Here is a 13,189-nt window from a genome sequence, read left to right as displayed (position 1 = left end):
CCTCGTGGCCCTGGAGCCGCGGCCGGAGGGGATGGACACAGCCCTGGAAGGGGAAAACAGGGGGAGAATGCCCTGAAATCCCAAATCCGAGGCCTTTTCCAGGCTCCATTCAGGGAATAGCCAGGGAATGGTCAGTTGGTCCCAGGGTGGGATTCTCTGCCCATTCCTTGCCCATTCCCTGAGCATTCCAGGCAAAGTCTCCAATCCCCATTCCCTCCCCTTTTCCCAAGTTTCCCACCCCACAGCTTGGGGAACACTCTGGTGCCCCAAATCCTCCCAAACCCTTCCCAAGCCCAGCTGGAAAATTCCCAGCAGCTCCCAAAGGAAAGCTCTCCCTGCACCCAGGAGCATCCCCACATCCTCCCAGGATTTTGGGAATGTGGGGAGCTGGGAATGGAGTCCTGGCAGGGATTTCTGGAGCCAGGGAGAGAACGCAGCCCTTTGTACCATTGCTGTCACAGTGATCCATTCCCTCAATTCCCCCTTCCATCCGGGAACGCTCCTGCTGATGCCGGGGGAAAATCCAATGCGGTTGCCAGGGCAGGAATGATTTATTCGGGCATAAAACCTGTCAGAATTCCTTGGAGTCTCCTCCGGGATGGGCTCAGCTGCAGAGATTGATTTGTTTACAGCAGCCAGGGAAAGCGGGGGCTGCTCCCAGGAAAACACATCCCAAACCCAGCTGGGGATTTTCCAGCCTCTCCCAAATATCCTGGAGCAGCCGAGGGAAGGCACCGACCCCATTGCTCAGCCCCCACATTATCAGGGGGCAAGCAAACCCCAAAGGGGTTCAGATCCTCCAGGTTTGGGAATCTTCCAGGGAGATTCCAGGCTGCTCTTCCAAGGAGATTCCAGGCTCCAAGCGTTGATTCCTTTGCCATTTTTGGGGTTGGATGAAGGCAGAGCTGAGATCCCTTCTGCTCCGTCCTGGCAGGAATGGGGCCTGGCTCCAGAGGAACAGATGGAGCCAAAATAAAACTGGGATTTGAATTCACGTATTCCTCAGGAAAAATGGAATTTTCCTTGTTTGGTTCCAGTTGATGGATGGCTGTGCTTGGAATGGGTTCTATAAAAACTCAACTGTGAATTAAGCCCAGGAAGGGCTCAAATGAGGAAAGGGGATTTTCTTTGTTTGGTTGATGCATAGTTGTGTGTGGAATAAAAACCCAAGTGTGGATCAAGCTCAACTCCAGAGCCAAAATCAAACTGGGATTTGGGGGTTAAGGATCACCCTAAATCCACACATTCCTTAGGAAAAATGGGATTGTCCTTGTTTGGCTGATGGATGGCTGTGTTTGGAAGGGGTCCTATGGAAACCCAGCTGTCACTCCCGTCCTAGGGACAGGGCTGGGTGGTGTTTCCTTGGATCAGCCCTTCCCGGCAGCCTGGAATATCCTGGATAGGGACACCATTCCCTAAATCCAGGTTTTCCCCCTTTCCCAGGGAGATCCCGCGGCTCCATCCCGCGCTGGAGCTCGGATTTAATGATCCCAAAGGTGTTTTCCACCCTCAACAATTCCACGGTTCTGTGACCCCTTGGCTGCTCCGTGCGTGGAGGGGAAATTCTGGGAACCATTCCTGCGGAGATCAATCCACGGCTTTTCCTCCTGCTCCATCCAGCGGCTCGGCCGGGAAAAACCGCCGGGAAAAACGGCGGCACCCAGCGGCAGCATCCCTAAATCCCAAATTCCGGCTGGGAACGCCGGAAAAGCTCCTGCTCCCCGTGGAGTCAAATCCCTCTTCCCAAACTTTGGGAATTCCCAAGCTTTGGGGACGGATCTGGCACATCCAGGCCAGCCCAAATTTTTCCTAAAGCTCCCAGAGCACGAGGGATGCTCCAGAAGGAAAAGCCATGGATTTCCTTCCCTCCTGGTGGAGCTTTGCCTCAGGCACAGAGCGCGGGGCTCCCCCAGGAGCGTCTCCCAGGGATGTGGGACCTGGAGCCAAGTGAGGTCACGGGGAATGTGGGAAATACATGACAGGGAATATGGGAACACACCTTGGAGAGTGACAGGGAATGTGGAAACACACCTTGGAGAGTGACAGGGAATGTGGGAATTACACCTGGAGAGTGACAGGGAATGTAGGAACACACTTTGGAGAGTGACAGGGAATGTGGGAATTACACCTGGAGAGTGACAGGGAATGTGGGAATTACACCTGGAAGGGCAAAGTGAATATCGGGACCCACCTGGAAGAGAAGGCCTGGATGTTGCACTCAGTGCCAAGGTGGGGATCAGGCCCATCTTGGACTCGGTGATCCCAAAGATTCCGAGATTACCTCAGCGATTCCGGGGTTAGCGGCGTGGCTCTGGAGGCTCCTCCTCCTTCTGGGGGGACTCCAGAGCAGCACCGGAGGCCGCTGACCCCGTTCCGGTACCGGAATTTGGAGGAAAACGGGGGAAATGGCGAGGCCGCCCCTTCCCTTCGCCGGCCCCCTCACGGCTCCCTCAGAGCGAAGCCCCGCCCTCTTCACCCTCACGACCGTTACTGGGCGCGCGCCGCCGTTCAAACCCGCCTCGGGGGCGGGCGCGCCGCGCGCTGATTGGCTGGAAGGCGCGGAGGGGGCGCGGCCCCGGGGATGGCGGGCTCGCTGTCTGCGCAGCGCGGAGCCATGGCCATGGCTGCCTGCAGCCCCAGCCCTGCCGCCATCGCCGCCGCCTTCCTCTCGCCGACCCTGCGGGCCCCCGGCAGCACCGGCACCCCCGTGTTCGCTGAGTGCCCCGACAATGACGATGAGCGCGAGAGGCGCCAGCGCCGCCGCTCCCGGGCTGTGGACTCGTCGCTGCAGGGCCTCGGTTCCCCATCGCTCAGGTAGGGCCGGTGCGCGATGCCCGGGCCGAGGGGGGGGAATGCAGGGCTGAGGGGAGAGCCCGGACACCGATCCCGCTGGGCAGGAGAGCACGGGCACCGATCCTGCTGGGCTGGGGCTGAGGGAAGAGCCCGGGCACCGACCCCGCTGTGTCCCGGCTGAGGGGAGAGCCCCGGTACCGACCCCGCTGTGTCCCGGCTGAGGGAAGAGCCCCGGTACCGACCCCGCTGTGTCCCAGCTGAGGGGAGAGCCCCGGTACCGACCCCGCTGTGTCCCGGCTGAGGGAAGAGCCCCGGTACCGACCCCGCTGTGTCCCGGCTGAGGGGAGAGCCCGGGCACCGACCCCGCTGTGTCCCGGCTGAGGGAAGAGCCCCGGTACCGACCCCGCTGTGTCCCGGCTGAGGGGAGAGCCCCGGTACCGACCCCGCTGTGTCCCGGCTGAGGGGAGAGCCCCGGTACCGACCCCGCTGTGTCCCGCAGGACCGAGAGCTGGCAGCCGCCGCTGCCCCAATGGAGCAACGCGCAGATCTCGGAGCACTACAGCACCTGCATCAAGCTCTCCACCGAGAACGTGAGTCAGGGCAGCCGCGTTCGGGCCCTGCGGGGTTTAAAACCCCTCAGCAGTGGGGTTTGGCAGGTTAAGGGACCATAAAGGGGTGTCTAGTCCCAGCTGGGCCACGGGCTCTGTGGACACGCTTCTGGAATATCTCTGGGCAATCCCAGGAAAAAGTTCCTGTGGGAATTTATCCTGCCCGTTCCTCTCGTCCCATGGCTGGGCCCCGGGGGTGTCCCTGGCCAGGGGAAGGGTCCCAGCTTTTTCCTCTGGGTGCTTTCTTGCAGAAAATCACCACCAAGAACGCCTTTGGGCTGCACCTGATCGATTACATGACCGACATCCTGAAGCAGAAGAACTCGGAGCTCACCAACTTCCAGGTCAGAGGGGTCCCTGCTGCTGCTGCTGCTTCATTTCTGTTGGATCAGGTCCTTTTCTGACCCAGAGATGGGGCAGCTGAGAGGTGTTTCAAAAACTTGTGCTCCATTTTCACTCTCACATGAAGGGAGAGACAATACAGATGTAATAATTCACGTTATCACAATCAGAAGCCAACGTTGCTGTTGAGGCGGTCATCTCTTATCTTTCTTCTCTTGGTCTCCTTGGTTACAGCCTTGGAGAGAGCTCCTTATCATCTTCTTCTTGCTTCTCAGCTTCTTCTCACTCCTTTTATTAAAATACATTTTCTTTGGTGTCTGCTGTGGGATGTGACTTGGAATAAGAAAAGCAGGCCTCTACTTAAAAATAAAGAAGAGAAAATTTCATTAACTAACATACAACTATCTGTAAAAAGAATCACACAGAAAGAATGAAAACTTTCTAAAAACATTTCTTCTTTTTTCACTAAATTTCTAATCTATTTTTCTACATCTAAATTTCTAATCTAAATTTCTACATCTATTTTTCAGATTACTAGCTTTGGGTCTATCACTACTTTTTAGATAATTAATTCTCAGTTTATTAAGGAGCGAGGAGTCTTGTTTGTGCTACAGGCTGAGAAGATTTTTCTCTACTTCTCTCTTTTTTTTTTTTTTTAATTGTATTCCTTATTTCCCTTTTTACTCAGCTTTAGGAGCATTAGCATTTGTAAGGCTTTTATCATGCAAGAAAAAGGGTTAAAAATTTTAGTGGGGGTTTCCGTGTCCAGCTGTGAATTCCCTGTCCCAGCTGGGGGTTTCCCTGTCCAGCTGTGAATTCCCTGTCCCAGGTTGGGGTTTCCCTGTCCAGCTGTGAATTCCCTGTCCCAGGTTGGGGTTTCCCTGTCCAGCTGTGAATTCCCTGTCCCCTCAGGTGGCAGCTGGGACTTTGGACGCCAGCGCCAAGATCTACGCCATGCGCGTGGATTCCGTGCACGCCGACACCTTCAGGGTCCTGGGCCACCTGGGCAAGGAGCCCCCCCCTGCCCAGGACACAGACGGCCCCCAGGAAGGTGGGAATTCCCTCTTTTCCTCCCCAAATCCCCGGGGATTCCCTCGTTTCCGAGCCGGGATCGGGGGGAGTCTCTACGTTTTTCGCTTTGGGGTTCATTGGATTAATTGGGTTTTCCAAGGGTTGGGAGGTCCCAGATGGGTTCTCCTGGAATGCTGGAGCAGGGAGGGGTGGGAGGAAGAGCTTCATCTGTCACTCAGTGATTTCAGGCTGCACTTTGGGGTCAAACAGGGGCAGAATCCATAAAAAGCCAGCAGAACATTGCTGGTGCCCACACATCCTGAGGGATTCCAATGCCCGCTGCAGTTTGCTGGACAAATTCCAGGTTTTCTCCCTCCTTTGGGGTATCCCAGCCCTTCTGAGGTGGAATTTGTCCCTTTTCCCATGCCAGACTCCAGCCCAGCCCCCGAGGCTGCCAGGAAGGCTCAGCCAAAGAAGAAGCAAAGCTGCAAAACCATCGAGCAGAACCTGAGCAACATCAACGTGCCCGAGGGCAGCCAGAGGCCTGAGGTGGGCCTGGACTGCTCCTCATCCTCCCTGCCCTGCTCCTCATCCTCCCTGCCATTCTGTCCTGATTTTCCATTCCCTGATTCCCATCCCCATTCCCTGATTCCCACCTCCATTCCTCATTCCCAGATCCATTCCTGATTCCCATTCCCCAATATCCATCTCCGTTCCCTGATTCTCATTCCCCAATTTCCGCCTCCATTCCTGAATTCCCTTCTCCATTCCCTGATTCCCCTCAATTCCCCCATCCTGATTCCCACCTCCATAGCTGATTCCCATCCCCATTCCCTAATTCTCCCCTCCATTCCTGGGTTCCCATCCCCATTCCCTAATTCCCTAATTCCCCTCTCCATTCCTGGCTTCCCATTCCCATCCCCATTCCCCGATTCCCCTCTCCATTCCCTGATTCCCCTCTCTATTCCCTGATTCCCATCCCCATTCCCTAATTCCCCCCTCCATTCCTGGGTTCCCATCCCCATTCCCTAATTCCCTAATTTCCCTCTCCATTCCTGGGTTCCCATTCCCTGATTCCCCTCTCCACTCCCCCATCCTAATTCCCACCTCCATTCCCCGATTCTCCTCTCCATTCCCATCCCCATTCCCCAATTCCCCTCTCCATTCCTGGATTCTCATTCCCTAATTCCTCTCTCTATTCCTGGATTCCCATTCCCATCCCCATTCCCTGAGTCCCCTCTCCATTCCTGGATTCCCATCCCCATTCCCTGATTCCCCTCTCCATTCCTGGATTCCCATTCCCCAATTCCCCTCTCCATTCCTGGATTCCCATTCCCTAATTCCTCTCTCTATTCCTGGATTCCCATTCCCATCCCCATTCCCTGAGTCCCCTCTCCATTCCTGCATTCCCTGATTCCCATCCCCATTCCCCGATCTCCCTCCCCATTCCTGGGTTCCCATTCCTATCCCCATTCCCCGATTCCCCTCTGCATTCCCGGGTTCCCATTCCCCGATTCCCGTTTTTCCAGGTGGATCCCCTGTTCCAGCGCGCCGTCGCCTCGTTTGACGAGTGCAGCTCCGCCGGCATTTTCCTGACGGGGCTGCGCTCCCGGGGCTTCCAGAGCCGCCTCCTGTTCCCCTCTGAGCTCGTGCCCCTGCCCTCCTCGGAGAGCCTGGCCCTGCCCAGCTCCCACCCCGTCACCGTGCCGGGTCTGAAAGGTGAATCCCAGCTTTTTCCCTGCTTTTCCCTGCTTTTCCCAGCCTTTCCTGGCCTCTCCCAGCCCTTTCCCCTGCTTTTCCTTCCCTTACCCAGCTCCTTCTCCTGTGTGTTTGCTCGCCGCTTGCATCCCCGGGATCTGGAAAACTGATGGAAAACTGGAAATTTTCCAGGCTGCTGGAAAACTGGGAATGTGGGAGGTTTGAGGTCCTGAGGCAGGTGGGAATTCCAGAGCCAGTTTAGGGATTTCAGAACCAGGTGGGAATCCCTGAATTTGGGATCCTGTGCAGGAATTTTGGAGGTTTGAGGTCCTGAGTCAGATTAGGGATCCCAGAGCCAGGCGGGAATTCCTGAATTTCATTCCTGGATTCTCCATTCCCTAATTCCCCCCTCCATTCCCGGATTACCCTCTCCACTCTCCCCCATCCTAATTTGGGATCCTGTGCAGGAATTTTGGAGGTTTGAGGTCCTGAGCCAGGTTGGGAATTCCTGATCCAGGTGGGAATTCCTGAGCCAGGTTGGGAATTCCTGAGCCAGGTTGGGAATTCCTGATCCAGGTGGGAATTCCTGCTGGGATCCCAGGAATTCACCTGCATCCCCCCTCTCTGCAGCCCTGCTGGCCCCGTGCCTGGAAAAACGCCGGATCTGCTCCTCCCTGGCCGGATTCCAGTTCACCAAGGGGGATGAGGAGTCCCACAACGAGGTGGGTGGGAATTCCTGATCCAGGTTGGGAATTCCAGAGCCAGGTTGGGAATTCCAGAGCAAGGTTGGGAATCTCTGATCCAGGTAGGAATTCCTGAGCCAGATTCCAGAGCCAGATGGGAATTCCTGATCCAGGTGGGAATTCCTAACACGGATTCCTGAGCCAGTTTGGAAATTCCAGAGCCAGATTAGGGATTCCTGAGCCAGGTGGGAATTCCAGAGCCAGATTAGGGGTTCCTGAGCCACATTCTCGATCCATGTTGGGAATTCCCAATCCAGGCAAGATCCACAATCTGTGTTGGGAATTCCCAATCTAGGCAGGATCCCAAATCCAGGTGGGAATTCCCAGTCCAGGCGGGATCCCCAATTCAGGCCGGATTCCCAATCCAGGCGGGATCCCCAGTCCAGGCAGGATCCCCAGTCCAGGCAGGATCCCCAATCCAGGCTGGGCACTGGTGTGTTGCAGTCGGTGTCGGCGCTGCTGGAGAAGTTCCGCAGGAGCGAGCACGCCTTCGACCCCAACCTGGATCCCGACAGCGAGGAGGGCGAGGGCTGGGCCCCCTCCCAGCCCGAATTCCTGCCGGAATCCCCGGCCAGCGACAGGAGCCACCGGGAATTCCAGCCCAACAGAGACTCCCTGGGCCACAGCAAGAGGTGGGGCTGGAGCCAGGGGTGGGAGCTGGGCTGGGTTACGGGGGAATTCCCAGTGCCAGGGAGGAAATCCTAGTTCTGATGAGGAATTCCCAGTGCCAGGGAGGAAATCCCAGTTCTGATGAGGAATTCCCAGTGCCAGGGAGGAAATCTCAGTTCTGATGAGAAATTCCCAGTACCAGGGAGGAAATCCCAGTTCTGATGAGGAATTCCCAGTGCCAGGGAGGAAATCCCAGTTCTGATGAGGAATTCCCAGTGCCAGGGAGGAAATCCCAGTTCTGATGAGGAATTCCCAGTGCCAGGGAGGAAATCTCAGTTCTGATGAGGAATTCCCAGTGCCAGGGAGGAAATCCCAGTTCTGATGAGGAATTCCCAGTGCCAGGGAGGAAAACCCAGTTCTGTTGAGGAATTCCCAGTGCCAGGGAGGAAATCCCAGTTCTGATGAGGAATTCCCAGTGCCAGGGAGGAAATCCCATTTCTGATGAGGAATTCCCAGTGCCAGGGAGGAAATCCCGGGAATGCCGAGGGAATTCTGAGCAGCGATAACAAACATCAGAAATTTTGAGCAGGGATAACAAACCCCAGGAGTGCCAAGGGAATTCTGAGCAAGGATAAGAAATCTCAGAAATTCTGAGCAGGGATAACAAACCCCAGGAACGCCAATGGAATTCTGAGCTGCTGCCATTCCTTTGCCATGTTTTTCCAGCACTGGAGCTGCCCTGGGAGAGGGGGACATCGGCACCATGAGCCTGCACGTGTCCCTGAATCCCGGGGAATATTCCTACTTCAGCCCCCGCGTGCTCGCCATGTGGGCCGGCCCCGAGCACTGGAGATTCCGGCCCCGCCAGCCCCGTGAGTGCCTGGGGCAGGGAGACCTGGAATTCTGGGCTGGGAGCAGCTGGAGTCCTGGAATTCTGGGCTGGGAAGGGCTCAATCCTGGAATTTCAGACTGGGAAGGGCTCAGTTCTGGAATTCCAGACTGCGAAGGGCTCAATCCTGGAATTCTGGGCTAGGAAGGGCTCAATCCTGGAATTCCGAGCTTTTCCTTTCCCCTTTTCCCTGGTGTCCCTCAGCAGCCCCAGGCCTGGAGAAGGATTCCCGGCAGAGGGTTCCCAGGAAGGTTTTCGAGCTGGATTTCCAGGAGGACATCGACTTCCAGGCCCATTTCCAGAAGACCAAGGTGCCCCCAGAGCCCTTTTCCCACAGAATTCCTGGGATTTGGGCAGCTCCAGCTGCGTGTCCTGGGGGACACCTCCCACCCTGCCCCTTCCCAGACAAAACACTCCCTGTTTTTCCATGGAAAACTGGTGGAGCTTCCCGTTTTTCCATGGAGCTGTCCTGTCCCCTTCCCAGGCATCCACAACTTTGGCCAAATCCATCCTGGAGAGCCAGAACAGCCGGAGCACCACGCTCCCTGCAGACTTCAACTACGACCCCAAGAGCCTGGGGCAGCTCTTCCTCAAGCCCCACGTCAAGGTGAGAATTCCCAAAAAGAATTCCAGGGAATTGTCCTGCGGAATCACCCCAAGGTGTCATTGCAGGGAATCATCTCAGGGAGTCATTCCCAACACCAAACCCGTCCTCACCAAACCCTGGGAATGTTCTGGATGTTCTGCTCTCACCACAAACCCTCCTGGAAGGGCAAAAAGGGGGATGAAGGGCCAAGGCAGGCCCAGGCTTTTCCCAGGAATGTTTTGGAATGTTTTCCCCCAGCTCAGCCCAAGCTTGAATCCAGAGGCAGCCTTGGACAGCGAGGCTGGAATTGAGGATTACGATTACAACAACCCCAACGACACCTCCAACTTCTGCCCTGCCCTGCAGGTACAGCCTGGGACTGGGAATTCCTGCTGGGATACAATCCATGGCCAGGCAATTCCTGAGGGGAGGAGTGGGAGCTGCAGGGCCCTCCTGGCGTCCAGCCTGGCCTGGACATTCCCAGGGGTGGGAAAACTTTGGGATTTCTGCTCCCTGCAGCTGCCTTGGCTTCAGCCTTGGCCCCGTTCCATGGGGATGAACCCAAATCCCATGGGGTAAACCCCAATCCCATGGGGGTAAACCAAATTCCATTGGATAAATCCCAATTCCATGGGGATAAAGCACATTCCATGGGGATAAACCAAATTCCATGGGGACAAACCAAATTCCATGGGAATAAACCCCAATCCCATGTGGATAAACCAAATGCCATGAGAATAAACCAAATCCCATGGGGTAAACCCCATTCCCATGGGATAAATCCCAATCCCATGGGAATAAACCCAATTCCAAGAGGATAAACCCCGATCCAATGAGGATAAACCCCAATTCCATGGGGATGAACCCAATCTCATGGATAAACCTCACTTCCATGGGATAAACCCAAACACGTGGGAGTAAATGGGGATAAACCAAATTCCATGGGATAAACCCTGATCCCAAGGGGATAAACCCCAATCCAAAGGGGATAAACCAAATTCCATGGGGACAAACCAGATTCCATGGGGATAAATCCAATCCCATGGGGTAAACCCCAATTCCGCGTGGGGATAACCCCAATCCCCCGGGGAAGCCGGGAAAGAATTCCCACCCTCCGGAGCGGCTCCTGCTGCCTCTGGCTCCCCCCAGGTGACCCTGGTGTCCCCCCGTGTCCCCTGGCAGGTTCCTGACAGCGATGACGATCCCGATCCCGCAGAATTCCCAGGCCAGGCGGGGCTGCTCCCGCTCCCGGCTCATCCCGAGGCTCCGGAGCACCCCGGGATCAACGGCGGCAACGGCCCCGGCTGCGGGGAGCTGGAGCTGATTGCTGAGCCCCCCAAGGTCACTGGGAGCACTGGGAACACTGGGAACGGGGACTGGGAGCACTGGGAATGACGGGAGGGACTGGGAGCACTGGGCTGGAAATTCCTGCTGGCATTGGAAGCTTCTCCCTGGGACAGGGAGTTCATCCCTGGGCTGGGCTGGAGCAAAAACCTCTCAGCACCTCCAGGGTTAAAAATCCCAGGACCCCCCCCCCTCCCCCCGTGGTTCCAGAGTGGCATTCCCAGAGGAACAATTCCCAGATTAAACACTGGGATTGGCAGCAAGGCCACGCTCGCTGTTATTCCCGTGGAAAATCAGGAATTTTGAGCATTGTGGCTGTGATCCCGATGATGATCCTGATGATGATCCCAGATAATCCCAGATTTCCCCCTCAGGTCCACAAGATCCCCATCCAGTACGCCAGGACAGCCAAGAGGATGGACATGAGGAGGCTCAAGAGGAACATGTGGGAGCTGCTGACGGAGCAGGGAGAGGTCAGGAAGGGAAATTCCTGCTGGGAATTCTGCAGGGGTTCCTTCCCAGTTCCTGGGATCAGCCCCAATTCCATGGGGATGAACCCCAATTCTATGGGATCAGCCCCAAGTTTCCCATTGGCCAGAGCGGGCTGAGGTTCCCAGGGGTTTTCCTTGGAATTTGGGGCTCTGCATTCCTGGATTTTCCCCAGCAGGAGGAGGAGGAGGCCAGGGAGGGGACGGACGTGAAGGTGGCCGGGGAGAAAAGCCTGAGTGACCTCATCAAGGACCTGCGGCACAGGTCGGGAATGATGGGAATAACGGGAATAATGGGAAAATCCCACATGGGAATAATGGGAATGGGAATAATCCCAAATGGGAATGGGAATAACAGGAATGGGAAAATCCCAAATGAGAATAATGGGACAGGGACAATCCTGAATGGGAATGGGAATAGGAAAATCCCAAATGGAAATAATGGGAATAATGGGAATGGGAAAATCCCAAATGGGAATGGGAAAATCCCACATGGGAATAGGAAGAATGGGACAGGGAAAATCCTGAATGGGAATGGGAGTAATGGGAATGAGAATAGGAAAATCCAGGATAGGAATAATGGGAATGGGACAGGGAAAATCCCAGATGGTAATGTGAGTGGAAAAATCCTTCATGGGAATTGGAATGGGACAGGGAAAATCCCTCTGGATGTTGGGATGGGAATGGGATAGGAAAAATCCCAAATGGGGATGGGACTGGGACTGGGAGCAGGGCAGGGCAAACCCCTGAGGGTGTCCCAGGGAAGAGCCCAGTCCCTGCTCTGGGCATTCCTGGCTGCTCTGGCATTCCAGGCTCTGATCCCGATCCCGCTTTTCCTCAGGCTCCCTCCCACCATGGCCACCGAGCTGTCGGTGCCCTTGGCCTTCGTGTCCCTGCTGCACCTGGCCAACGAGAAGGTGAGGGCAGGGAGAGATTCCCACTGACCCCGGGGATTCCAGGGAATGCAGCTTGTCCCACCCACCCCGGGGATTCCAGGGAATGCAGCTTGTCCCACCCATCCCCGGTTTTCCATGGAATGCAGTTTGTCCCACCCACCCCGGGGATTCCAGGGAATGCAGCTCATTCCCAGTTTTGCCAGGGAATGGGAACATCCGCAGCCCGTGCAGGGTTTGTCCCTCAGAGCCATCCCGAGCATTCTGGACTCTGGATAAGAACGGAATCCCAAAATCCCAGAGTTCCTGAGGCTGGAAAAGCCCTCCAAGGTCACAACGTGCCCAATCCCCACCGGGATCCCTTCCACAGCCAGGAATTCCTCGGAATTCCTGCAGGGATGGAGACTCCAACCCATGAGGGAATGAATTCCTGCTCTGCCCTGATTCCCTGGAAAAGCCCCTGGGCAGGGCAGGAGGGACTGGGGTTGTTCCCAAGCCTCATCCCAGGGGATTTCATTCCAAAGCTTTTCCTTCCCAGAACCTGAAGCTGGAGAGCACCGAGGAGCTGTCGGATATCCTGGTGAGAGGGGGGGACTGACCCTGGAGCCACTGCAGATCCAGCAGGGAATGCTGAGAAATCCCAGAATCCCAAATCCCTGGGAAGGTTGGGATTCAGGGATGTCCTGGCTGGACAGATCCCACCAGGATCCAGCAGCTTTTCCCTGGGATTGGAAATTCCTGCACTTCACTGTGAACCCAGGCTGCTGTGTGTCCCAACATTTCTTCTGTGTGTCCCAAAATTTCCTCTCTGTATCCCAAAATTTCCTGTCTGTCTGTCCCAAAATTCTGTCTGTCCCTGTGTCCTTCCCAGTCTGTAATTCCCAGTTTTTGGACTGACTGTTACTCCTGGCCCCCATTCCCTCCATTCTGGGATTATTCCCTTTATTTACTGTTTTCAAGGATAATAAATTTTGCACATTTTGGAGAGGGGCCTGGAAGGAACAACCCCGGAGTGGGGTGGGGGCAGCAAACAGGGACAAATCCCTGAAAAAATGGGAATGCGGGGATCAGAGCCTGGAGCAGCAGCAGGGAATGGGATCCAGGAGCCGAATTGTGGGAATGGGATCAGTTCTGGGGTCTCCTCCTGCTGAGACCCCCTGGAACTCCGTTCCTGCTTTTCCTGGG

At 55.7% G+C, this 13,189-nt stretch overlaps 1 protein-coding gene across 2 annotated transcripts; it reads left to right on the top strand.

Moving 5' to 3' along the window:
* The first annotated feature begins 2,759 nt into the window (after positions 1–2,759).
* Positions 2,760–12,989, top strand: NCAPH (non-SMC condensin I complex subunit H). Of its 2 annotated transcripts, none has more exons than XM_059490836.1 (17): positions 2,760–2,814; positions 3,293–3,383; positions 3,653–3,745; positions 4,656–4,794; positions 5,185–5,303; positions 6,284–6,473; positions 7,083–7,174; positions 7,640–7,827; positions 8,531–8,676; positions 8,898–9,004; positions 9,178–9,300; positions 9,538–9,645; positions 10,462–10,620; positions 10,998–11,096; positions 11,288–11,376; positions 11,953–12,028; positions 12,543–12,989. In XM_059490836.1, exons 3-17 carry the CDS (start codon positions 3,698–3,700, stop codon positions 12,600–12,602), a joined length of 1,743 nt encoding a protein of 580 aa, XP_059346819.1. In that variant the 5' UTR covers positions 2,760–2,814; positions 3,293–3,383; positions 3,653–3,697; the 3' UTR covers positions 12,603–12,989. The 2 variants fall into 2 exon arrangements, with proteins under 2 accessions (XP_059346819.1, XP_059346818.1); XM_059490835.1 differs by having other exon boundaries at positions 2,761–2,814; positions 11,291–11,376.
* Positions 12,990–13,189: the final 200 nt, after the last annotated feature.

The sequence above is a fragment of the Ammospiza nelsoni genome, chromosome 30 (genome assembly GCF_027579445.1).
Source record: "Ammospiza nelsoni isolate bAmmNel1 chromosome 30, bAmmNel1.pri, whole genome shotgun sequence".
In the NCBI taxonomy this organism is placed as follows: domain Eukaryota; kingdom Metazoa; phylum Chordata; class Aves; order Passeriformes; family Passerellidae; genus Ammospiza; species Ammospiza nelsoni.
The sequence above is the reverse complement of the archived record's forward strand: the minus strand, read 5'-3'. Positions and strand labels throughout refer to the sequence as shown.

Coding starts and splice junctions, on each gene's coding strand:
- NCAPH (XM_059490836.1), top strand. CDS start 3,698: ATGACCGACATCCTGAAGCAGAAGAACTCGGAGCTCACCAACTTCCAG. Junction 7,828..8,530: donor TCCCTGGGCCACAGCAAGAG/GTGGGGCTGGAG, acceptor ATGTTTTTCCAG/CACTGGAGCTGCCCTGGGAG. Junction 9,301..9,537: donor TCCTCAAGCCCCACGTCAAG/GTGAGAATTCCC, acceptor GTTTTCCCCCAG/CTCAGCCCAAGCTTGAATCC.